At 40.7% G+C, this 12,569-nt stretch overlaps 1 protein-coding gene across 2 annotated transcripts in view; it reads right to left on the bottom strand.

The window, feature by feature from the left end:
- Positions 1 to 12,569, bottom strand: part of celsr2 (cadherin, EGF LAG seven-pass G-type receptor 2) — a 61,576-nt gene that overhangs the window by 30,596 nt on the left and 18,411 nt on the right. For both annotated transcript variants that reach the window (XM_044347893.1, XM_044347894.1), the window contains exon 2: positions 8,189 to 8,902. In XM_044347893.1, the coding sequence (XP_044203828.1) occupies positions 8,189 to 8,902 (714 nt within the window). The remainder of the gene's footprint in view (positions 1 to 8,188; positions 8,903 to 12,569) is intronic.

Raw genomic sequence — 12,569 nt, 5'->3', positions numbered from 1 at the left:
TGAGAGGCTGCAGCAGTTGCTCAGGCGAAACTGCGTGCTCCCATGCGTAAGCTGGAATTTGTGTCAAAGCCACTCAGTCAGCAGCGTGGAAGACTTCCGCTGTGTGCAGCACTACTGTAACACTGGCACACACACACACATCTTTATCCAGCACCACTGACACACAGGCCTTTTATTTACTCTGACTATTAATCACTCCCTTCACGCTCTGCTGAAAGTTAGTTTTAGTTCTGCTGTAGGGGTGCGTCGACTCAAAGTACATTCAAAAGATGCCGGTTGAGACGATAAAGTAACTGATTATGACGCTTTTTTAAAATCTAAAGTGGTTATTTTAGACCACAGAAGAAGAAACTTCACTCAGAGGACAGAGATTAAACTTTCAGCTACAGTTTTCAAGAAAGCATACATAAAATGTTAAAAAAATCATTAATTAATCCTGTACTACTGCCTAAATTAAAACCTTTCCTCTGTCAACATAGTTTGTTTTGTCTGTTTCACTCCTCCCATGAACTTTTGACCCCACAATTCCTGCAGAAAAGCTGCAGAGCATCAGGGCAGAAAGTTTTGTTAAAGATTTACAGACATTTACAACTGTGGGCTTGAAGGTTTATTGTTAAGTAGAAAAACCCTCAACATGTCATTATTGTAGGTTTTATTTATGAGGGAAGAAGACACACCCAGGCATCACAAAAGGTCTTTTCATCTATGCTTTATATGGATTATAACGATCTGTAAGGCATAAATAAATTGTATTTTGGCCGTTGATGAAGGCATTAGTATCCTAAATCAAAATTGGTATAAAAGTTGTAATAAGTCAGCGTGTTGTGTCTCGTTGCAACTCTGCGTCAAAAGCAACAAAATGGAGCAGAATAGCTGCTCTGCTCTGACAGCCTGTGACAATTTGCTGTCATGTTCTTACTGATGCCTCCTGATGACAAACTGGGAGTGCTGGCCAGCCAGCTGGAAGAGGAAAATAAAGCCTTTCTGTTACAGCGCTGTCTGCCTCGTTATTAATTCAGTAACTCGCTGTAGGCAATAAAGTACCTGTGTTTCTTTAAGCTGTCGCAGTGGTCAAATATTGCAACAGCAAACAGATGTAATGAACAGAGATACTGGGATGACAGGACTTAGAAAACACATATAACAGTACAGTTTGATGCAAATTTAGATAGATTTACCTCACTGTTGATACCTGATAAAATGCTTCTCAGTGTTCAGTTATTCCCTGTGGGGCGTCTCCACCACAGGTGCTCCTGAACAGCAGCTTTGCGTTGCCAGGTGACTTAGACTTAGAAAACTTAAATGTCCCCCGAGAGGCAATTTGTGGTACAGCACAGAACATATAAACACATTAAAAGCACATCAGAAAATCATCACAGAAACAATAGTCCAAGATCATTCACTGCAGCTATCATAAATATCATCAAAGTCCAGGCAGACATGTCAATAACTGTATACCAACAGTTATAATAAAAGTAAACAGTGAGTAAATTGCACATCCTCTATGTATCCATGTATTCCACATCCTCTAGTCTGTGTATTTCCCCAGACTCTCCATGGCTACGGCATCTTGTTTAATTGAGTTATTGTCATGGGACTAAATGAGTTTTTTGCTCGGTTGGTTCTGATCTTGGGGTATCTATATCTCAGACCAGAAGGGAGTGGCTGGAACTATACTGAAAGTGGATCCATGCAGACCTTGTCTGACTTCTCAGTCAGCCTGGTCAGGTACCAGCGGTTCAGGTCAGCCTGCTGCTCCCTCACGATTTTCCTGCAGGTCTTCACAGTTTTTCCTAATTTGCTCTTGTGAGTGGTTTTGGACAATAAACAATAACAAAGGATATTTTCGATAAAAGATTTGTAAAATAGAGTTATTTTGTTATCAATGTTAAAAAAGTTCAGCTTTCTAAGAAAGTAAATGTGCTGTTGGCCCTTCTTAAAAATAGCATCGGCACATCGGTCTCAGGAGAGTTTGTGATCTATAATAAGACCAAGATACTTTTACTCCATCACCATCTCATTCTCCTCTCCTCTGATCCTCGATAGAGCGGGTGGTGGAGCATCACGTCTAAAATCTAAAATCAGTTCTTTGGTCTTGGATGTGTTCAGATTAAAATCTGGCCTCTCACCAGTCAACAGTCATTAAGAACTGGACCATGTTTGACTTCATCTTGTTCCAATAGGCTAAACAAGGAGGTATCATCTGCAAACTTAATTATATGATGTCCAGGATATCTGCTGCGACAACATCTGTGTGTAAAATATATAGCAAAGGTGACAGCACACTGCCCTGTGTTGTACCAATAGAGGTAAAACGCAGCTCTGACATGGTGTTGCCTTCCTTTACCCTTTGAGATCTGCCCATGTGAGTGGAGCAGCAGGGTGGGGAGGGAGGGGGGTCACAGTCACAAATCCACAGAATATCCTGATCAATAATTCAAACCCGTCTCCTCTGCTCTATTTGTGGCCCTCTATAAGTCCCTCTCAGTGCCCACACTCTCTGTTTGCTGCCAGCATGAATCATTAAGGCATCAAATTGCACAAACACCTCAGAGATCCTGCTTTTATTTAGACGGGAGGAGATGCGCTGTGCTTTTTAGGGCTCTACAGTGCCAGAGCCCAGTGGTCCCGCAGCGCCATGTTGGGATAAACTTTCTTGGATGTTCATGAAATTGCTCTCATCATTTTGGGAATAATTTTTTGATTTTTTTTTTGCCATACAGGAATTCAGCCATTTTGGATTTTGTATGGCATGGATTTAATTTTACAAACTTGTTTGAGGCCTTTAAGATGAGCAAATACTCACAAAACTTTGCACCCATGTTCGAACTCGTATATAGTATTTCGATTTGATATCACAATTGGGTCTGGGTGTGGCATGTTGGCTCTACAGTGCCCCCTAATTACTTTTAGCATTTTTGAGGTGCTAGCGGTGCTAGAAAACTCACCAAACTTTACAAATTCGATTTAAACAATTTTTTTATTTGAATTCAACTTCAAATTTGGTAGGTGACATCTAAAGACCTTCTTTGATGCTAAATTGCGAAGCTTTTGAGTTTTCGTGGAACGTCCTTGGCGTCAGTTCCACGGAAAGTTTTTCCGAAAATATGAAACAGGAAGTTGTTGTAACTCCACTTCACATCGTCCAATCTGCTCCAAATTTCTCATGTTTGATAAAAGTCCAGCCTGAACAGATCTATATGTCAATATTGAGTCATGGTCATAGCGCCACCTACTGACAACAGGAAGTCAGCCTTATGTGATGCACATCATCCTATTTACGTTAAATTTACATGGTGTAGTCTACACATGATAATTAGTGGGTGTTCGCTAACGCCACGTAGTGGACACAGGAAGTGATAGTTATCTCCTACATGCAATGTTCAATATTCATGAAAATGTATATCCATGTCAGTTGCCCTCTAGTAAATGTATTGCTGTGTTAATATTTCACTTATGTAGTATTGTCTACGGGCAACAGGAAGTGTCCAATAATACTGAAAATTCAGAGCCGTTACAACAGACCCCCAGTAGCGATACCCCGGGTGCCACTCCCTCTGACATATGCGAGGTTCGCGGGCCTGTTCATCGCTGCTTACAGCTTTAATTAATTTTTGTCTTTTAGTTAATAAACCTAATCATATGCAAACATTATACTGAACATAAACTGTATATAACTGCAGATGAGCTGATTTCTTCTCATAAATATAATGTGTGACTAGATTAATTTATACACTAAAAGAAAGGCAAACACCACTTGCCACAAATTATAAAAATCGACTGCGAGCATTAAAGCAAATCTCATCAAAAGATGTTAACACCTCTGCCTTCACATTAGCAAAATTATTCTTGTTTTTGTCAAATTAAGTAAAAAAAGTAGATTATTTATCTGCAAAATGGATTAGTAGCATTTTATTAATCATTTAGCCACGTTCATAACGCAAATTGATCCCAGAGGAGAGAGAATAAACAAAGCAGACTCGTGAAAATCAATAGCCTTAATAATTATGTTACTCTCTGAAATTCAAGCCTCACATTGCTGCAGACATAAATACCGAAAATCCACAGCAGCTCTTATTTATCAGACCACTAAACAATCAGCAGTGTTCAGTTCTTCATAACTGGATAAAAGAGATTTTACAAAGGATGTAGTGCAACTATAAAACACACCCATATGATCAAACTGTTCCTGCAGAGGAAGTTTGTACCTGAATGGGTGTTTCTGGGCTGCTAGGTTACAGGGGAGCATCACCGCTCCGCCTGAGTGGGCAGATCCCTCCGGATACTCTAAAAGCACTGAGCTCCGCTTTCACTACAGCAGAGACTCAGTTTGTTCAAACACAGAATCTTCCTGCAATGACAAGGAGATGCAAATAGTCTTGGCTGATGCAAGAAGTAGCTCAGGATTATGAAATTTTATAATGACGCTGATGATCAATAACGCAATAACATGATCTCGAGCTGTATCTGCAATCAAACCTTCTCATTACATCTCACGCTGAAACACTTTATAGAGATACACTGATAAGGAGGGTTCTTTCGATTGGAGCTTTCAACTCAATCACATGATCTTCTTCAGCAGATGCAGTTGGCCAGTTGTTAAGGAGCTGTACATGTTGCAGTTCTTAAAAATGGACATTTGAATGTCTGCATATGACAGCATCTGTTGAGGGAGATCGAAAGCTCCAGATCAGCTACTAATGGATCTTGTTCTGTTTGTCAAAGAGAACTTTTAGTCTCAGCATTTTAACAAATATATGTCTCTCTTTTCCTTTCTATGTTCTTTGGTGTTATAATCAGGTTCCTTTATATTATGGATGAATATAAATATGCAAAGACGAGAGACTGAACATAACAGCAACATGCAAATGCTCTAATTTAAAACAGTCTGTGTGTCTGGCATCACTTTGTTTATTCCTGCCATCTCTCAGACACATTTTAGTGGCTTTCAGTGCTTGGCAGGTGTTAATTTCAAACACTGGTGTGAGATGATATGAAAATGGGAGCGTAAACATCCATCAGTTACTGTTCCAAAAAAAAAAAAAAACACGTCTGCACATTAAAACCCGACAAATGCATTCTTGATTTCTGAAAGAGTTACCAGAGAAAAGATAAAAAAGACTTTCTCATCACAGGGAGACAGGTCAGCTGGTGAATTATCACCACAAACACATGCAGGATGCTGCTTTTCAGACATTTTCATACGAAATGTTGCTCACACTGTGTGTTTTAAGAGAACTGAAGCTGGATAACATCTTGTTGTTCAGCGTCTGCAGAATGACTCAGCCGAGCCGAATCATTCACTCTGTCCTTTTGAAGAGTAGCAAAGATGATGGCTGTTATATTTTTTCATTTTCTTCCCTTCTACCATCTGGCAACACCCACGGTCCAACAGTTCCATACCACACACACACACACACACACACACACACACACACACACACACACATCCATGTACCATTAACACAAACATTCCCCAGATTGTCCGTCCAACTTTCTTACACACATAATTGCAGCTATTCAGCACTTAGCTACCCACCCGAAGCACATGGAGCAAGCAATGTAGCGTGCTCTCTCACACACACACACACGCACACGCACACACGCACACACCACATTGTAAAGACTGATGAACCCAACACTCCCTGAAGCAGAACAGTGGGAGCAGTAGATCACAGCAGAAAATACATCAAATAAAACCGGCCTGTGTGATCAGACGGTCTGACAACGTGATTCAAACATCTTAAACCATCAACTTTAGCCACATATTCACTCTCAGGTAACTCTGCGAGTCCTGCATACTGGATATAACAGCGTCTGGGGACAAACTCCCACCTGGTGGAGATTAATGTGGCTAACTGTGGTCTCTGCCGCTTTCAGTGTAACCAAAATGAAAATACGCCCACTGCACCCACTCACACACTCACTCTCCCTCTCTGCCCTCTCACGTTAAAAGCACCTACAGTTCAGCTCCGACACCCACAGCTGTGCATAAGAATATGTAAGTGCCACTCAACCTGCGACTGAGCCCACACACTCAGATGCCGACACTATTTCAGGCTTCATAAACAGCGGCATAAATAGGTGAAAAACCTTTTAATATTTGACGAGGATTAATGGAGCTGAGGCCATTAACTGGAAGCACAAAGACAATGTGAATTTCTGCAGTTTCTGCTCCTCAGTTTAGCTTTTTTTTTTGAAGAAGAAATTTGTTTATCTGTGGTTTTAGTTGAAGTAACAACTTTTTAGTAGTTTTGAAAATCAGATTTTCCAGAGGGAGAAAGCTGTACCTAAAGCAGAGCTGCAACTAATGATTGTTTTCTTTATCAGTTAGTCTCATAGTCCTCTAAATTGATTAAAGATTAACCCTTTCATTCGTCTGTAAAATGGCAGCAAATTGTGGAAAATTCCCATTGGCATGTTTGATGTTTTCAAATGTCTTCATTTTAATATCAAAAGAGTAAGAAAAAGAGAAAATATTCACATTTGCGAAGCTAAAATCAGTGACCAGTGACTTTTTTGCTTAAAAAATGACTTTAATATTGAATTATTATTGGCCCATTTGCTTCCAGCTGGAGACCTTTGTTGCATGCCTCTTTCTCCCCACATCTCCTGTCTGTTTTTACACTATCAACTATCAAACAGAGGCACAAATGCCAATATATAATATAAGTATGCATTTGAGATGATACTGCAGCAACAACCAGTCACTTTGGGGTAGGAACCTTACATTTACACTTCATTGCTGCAATATTTAGTTGATCGCCAAAAAATTAATCGGTAACATCACCTCAAACAAAAATAAACAAACAGGGCACAAACATGTAATAAATATAACACACAATCATATGTAATAAACCAACATGATGCTTCAAAGACAAGATGAAACTAAATCACATTAAAAAGTCAGGATTTGACCCACTTAACCTCTCAACGAAAACTGGGGGTAACTACCCTAATATTCATACCGTATTAATTAGCATATTTTAATTCCCTTCCTCTTTCAACTCTTTTTCAACTTCTCCCTCTTTCCTTTAACCATAAAAGGAGAGAGCAGACAATCTTTAACCCTTTGAGGATGTGAATACATTTTAGAGACTGAATAACAATTCCTGCAGCTGGTTTGCAATTCTGCTGCCAACAGTAATAAATTTATTCTTCATTATCGCTTTTGTCTCAACATATTGTGTGCTTTGTGATATACTGTATATACAGTATTTTTTTGGTATTTTTACCACAGGCTACTTTACAGCCAGGGGACACTCTCCATCTGTAGCCATCTATAATTAATAATTTCCTTCCTTTACTCCACTCAGCAATATTACTCTGAACAGAGAAACTGCTGTTGTTTTTCTCTGCTGCAAAACACTCAACTCAGAGTAAATCTCTCTCTGAGAAGTCCCCATGCAGCCTCCAAAATAGGAATCACAGGACAGGAAGCAGCTTTGTTATATCATCATTCCTCCGGCTCTTTGGACGTTCGCTTTGAAACACAATCCACTCCTACAGCTCAGGATGAACTTTGGAGCGTAGGTGGCAATAAATATGTAGGAATACAGGTTATTTAAAAGGCAACGGGACACACAAACGCTGCACAAAACTGTAGCAAAATGACACCACCGATATTTGCTACTAATGCAGGTGTAAACAAACCTTTTTGCCATTCAACACACAAGATTTATGTGTTTTCTTTTCTTGCAGATCACTATGATTAAAGCCATGAGCAACTTTAACTTCTCCTGATCAGGAAAAAAGAGATACAGAGGAAGAAGAACTAACAAAACCAATAATCTGATTAGCTCAAATTATCTACTAAAATCCTAGAAATGTGTAGCAGCTCTTAACAGATGAGTTTACTTCCGCTACGGTTGACTGCTGAGGGGATAATCTAATCAATAACTCATCACTCAGCCTTTGTCTGCAGGGCTACCAGTGTACAGGACAGTCTGTGTCTATAAAGAGGCAGGTTCAATAAAGAGCTGAAGACGGGAGTGAACGGGACAGATGTAGACATTAAAGCTCCCGGGGGATTTTTGTGAAGGAGGAAGAAATTAACATTGTGGACAGCTCGGCACCCTCTGCTGCCATTTCATCTTAGAAGACACAAATCTTATTAATTGGTTAATGAAGCCATGAGGTGAGACTGACTGTAAAACACTTAAGTCTGATGTGAAATGAGGTTTCTCACCTGTGTAGTCCTCAAAGCACTCGCAGGTGTAGCCTCCCTCTCTGCTGCGGCACACGCCGTGCGCTCCGCAGGGTTTCGAGTAGCAGAGGTCAATCTCAGTCTCGCAGTAGTCTCCCGTGAAGCCGGCAGGGCAGCGGCAACGCAGCCCGGCGATGGGGTGGATGGGTCTGAACAGGATGGTATCGGAGGCAACAAACGGCGCCAGGCTGTCAAACTTAAGCACGGACACACACTTCATGTAGTTCTCACATGGCTCGCGCAGGCAGATGTTGTCATCAAAAGGAAGCACTTCCTGGGAGGAGATCTGAGCAAGAAGGCTACGGTTCAAGTACAGCCTCTCTTGGAGTTCCTCCGAGCCAAAAAACTCCGCACCTCCGCCGCCACCTTCGATCTCTCCCCCGGCCCTGTCCCCTCCCTGGCCGAGTCCTGGGGGCCGCTGGTGACCCTCACCCATCGCAGGCACGGCCACAGACAGGCTGACGTTGAGGATGCGAGCGCTGACGTCCGTGTCGTCTTGGATGTTAAAGATGACGACATCTTCGGGGGCGGCGGAGAGGACACGGGCCACGCCGTCCAGGAACTGGGCGAGCAGCAGGGAGAGGAAGTGCTCCTGGGAGGTGTTGGCCAGCCGCAGCGTGATACTGTTGGACAGCATTTCATCGGTGATGATGGTGACTTGAAGAAGACACTGAGCGGACACTGAGTGGAGGCCATCTGAAAAGACAGGAGGAAAAGGACGAGTGGTTGAAAAAAAATGACAAAAAACGATTAATTGATTATCAAAATAGGCGATTAACTTTCTGTCAATCAACCAACCGTTGCAGCTCTAGTTGAAACAGATCTGTTCACATCCGACCACAACACTGTCCACCTGTCAACAGATCTATCTCCATGACGACTCAGCAAACTCTACCCACTGGTGACGACTGAGTGATATAGCTGAAAGCTCTTGAAAAAGCTAATAAGTTGACGTTGAATCGGGTTTGCTTTGTCAAATAAATGTTACTGTCAACAAATCCCATGAAATGACTAAAACCAACAACATGTTCGCTCATCTCACAACACTTTGACTTCCCTAACTTACTGTAGCACTTAGCAACAAGCCCATTACATCCTACTGGGGACGTAAATCTTTAAAAACGTGTCACAAATATTCATTCACTTTTAAAAAAGGTTAAATAATTTCCTACAACAGCTGGGCACTGTAGTTTATAGCAAATGTTCCCCAAACGGACATGAATAGTGTATTTATTGGGGACTACTTTCAACTGTACATTTGGTGCACTAGTGAGTGTTTACACCACCAGGATGGTGAATGTGGGATTGTCTCAAAATAAACTACAGCGCCCATGTTCATTGGCCACTTCTGCCAGTTTATTTAGTGGGATTTATTGACAGTAAGAAAAAAAATATAGAATTGCAGCAGACCAAAAGTATCTGGTAAATAACATTTAACAAAACATTTAATATTGTCTTAAAAGATGAGTCTATAAACTCATGAGAAGTCCAAAGAAAAGTAAAAATTACTGGCAACTGCAGCATCAATGTGTTCAGCAGCTGCTACAACACTACATGCAGGACAGATGCAGGCAGATGCAAAGTGGAAGATTTACGCAACAGCAGCTATCAGATCACCAGGTCGTCATCAGCCGACCCGCATGTGTAAACAGACAACAATATGTTTGTTACTGTAAATGTAAAACCAGAGGGATGGAATTAAAAGCAAAAAAAGCGACAAATGGTACTCATACTCTTGGCTTGGACGAGTGTTTTTCTCGTTTTTCCTCATGTGCCAAATCAGACGACAGACGTATGCCAAGACGAGCAGAGAACAAGTGTATTGTTTCCTTTCAATACATTCCAAGTTTCTAATCAGCAATTTCGCGCCTGTATTCACAGCTCACTTTTTTCCTTTCTTTGTCCGGAAGCAGAGATGCTCCTTCATTATACATGCCATACTGAGAGCCCGAAGTCTCAAACAGTTCAAAGCATTTCTCTGCTCAGCAAATCTCTTGTCTTTTAGCTTCAGCTTCTATACATTAAAGACTTTGCTTTGAATGTAGATATGTAGTGTTTTCAAGTCTGTTATTGTACAGTTAGTCTTGACTGTATGATACATTAATTCCTATGTTAGGCCTTCATTAACTAATGCATGACATTGTATGTAGACATAACTGTTGAATAAAATCATCATGTTGCCTTGCATGACAAACATATCTCAGCCAGCGGTTAAACAATCCAGTGACTTATGACTTTATTAAGCTCATTTTCTTGCTTGTTTTGCTACTCTGACCATATTTGCAGTAAAAGGAGAGCTGCATTTCAGCTGAGAGTCACAGACAGGAGCAGCCAGAGCACGGCTCACTGAGGAGGAAAATTATAATGAAAACAGCCTTGATCACAAAGAACACAAAGGGACGTTCTGTATATAGATAACAAGCACAAAGCCTATGGATCTGTGTCTGTTACAGCTGACAGAGGCTGCAACAAATGTACAACTTAACCTGGATCATTTACCTCTCTGCCCAGTGACATGATGTCGACCCTGTAAAACGAAAGTTGCACAACAAACTAAAATCATGTTTCTCAACCAGAACAATCTAAGGTTTATGGTCATTTTTCAGTTTTAAACGTCGAACGGCAAAATTTCGGTGTGCCTGAACTCACTCACCTCACCAAACCCTGGACTGCATGTGATGTAATTAATGCTTCAAAACCCAAACTCACCAAGTAAGGTTGTAGCAGTGAACTGAACTCAATGAACTGAACTGAGAAATGGTGTGTTTAATTTCCTGTGAATCAACTGTTTATTTCTAAGAGGAGGATTTTGTCATTTTGTCTTTCAGGAGTTACAAAGTCACTTTGGGGTCACAGATAAAGACCTCCATCATTTTGCCTCGCCGCTGGACTGCAGGTTTCTGTCGCCTCGAGAGCAAACACAAAACCGGCTCAATCAAATCAAATGTGTCATGAAAACAAGCCTCCGCCTCTCCCTCCAAAATAATCAATGGGACGCTTTGTTTGGGGTGTCTGGACGCTGGCCAGAGAGCAGAACCTGTGCGCAGAACTCACACAAACAAACAGCACTGCCCAAAGTTACCAGATCCCTGTTTGGCACTGGGCGAGTTTAAACACAGAGTGCCAAGGGAGGGGGGAGGAAAAGGAGGAGGAGGAAGAGGAGGAGGAGGAGGAGGGGTGTTATAGAGGAAGTGAGACAGAAGCATGTTTGACACGGCTTTAATCCTTCTGCTCTCAGTCAAGAGCTTCCAGCAATGTAATAATACAGGGCCTTAGCAGAGGAAGTGGAGAGAAATCAAAGGACAGAAACAAGTTGGGTCGCTCCTCTAATTCACAGTTTACTGTAAACACACACACACACACACACACACACACACACACACACACACACACACACACACACACACACCTGTGTACACAAGAAAACACTTGCATACAAGAGGAGAGAACTTAACAGGGAGCCATGAAAGTGGCAGAATAGTTAAGGATCTGTAACTTCCAAGAGGGTACAAATTTACAACTAGGGCTGCAACTAATTATTATTTTCATTATCAATAATAATATTCTGATTGTTTTAATGATGAATTGTTTTCGGTAGTGGTTGGAGTCTGGAACCCTCCAAGGGGCCACAAGATGAATCTGAGGGGTCACGAGAAGATTAACAGATTCAGAAAGAAGAAAAACTGTTTTGTTGACCTCTTTAAGCCTCTAAAAAGTATCCAAATTAATCAACCGGAGAATGAAAAATCACTCTTTTTATGAGACATTTTGTTGACATATAGAACATGTGAAGAGGGGGTGCAAGAAGACTTTACTTCATTTTCAGAGATCATAGGGCAGAACGGTTGCAAACCACTGGTCTAAGGTATGAAATGTCATAAAATAGTAAAAAAAAAACCCAACAACATGATTTTGCAAACCCTAAATTCATAATATTTAAATTATTTTATTTAGAGCTGCAACCAATGATTATCTTCATCATGAATTATGGATTTGCTCATTATTTCCTATTCATTTGGTCTATAAATTTTCTATTCATAGTGAAAAACGCCTATAACATTTTTTCACACCCCAAGTTGACATATTTTAATAGTGACTTTTGTCCATTCAACAGTCCAAAACTCAAAGATATTCTTTTTAACATCATAAAAGACAAAAAATGTTTGACTGATGAGCTAATTGATTTATCAGTAGTATTAGTGTTACTACTTTGGGCTTCAATTTTTATTGCTGCAACATACAATTTGTGGAAAACACTTTAGTTCTTTGGCTTCATATTTGTGGATGGCCACACAGACTTAAATGGTGACCTTAGTGACCTTTAAGATGTTTATAGTTAAATTAAGAAAAATCCTAGCAGAGT

This window comes from Thunnus albacares, chromosome 4 (assembly GCF_914725855.1).
Source record: "Thunnus albacares chromosome 4, fThuAlb1.1, whole genome shotgun sequence".
Classification (NCBI taxonomy): domain Eukaryota; kingdom Metazoa; phylum Chordata; class Actinopteri; order Scombriformes; family Scombridae; genus Thunnus; species Thunnus albacares.
Note: the sequence above shows the minus strand (reverse complement) of the source record. Positions and strands in the feature narration are given on the sequence as shown.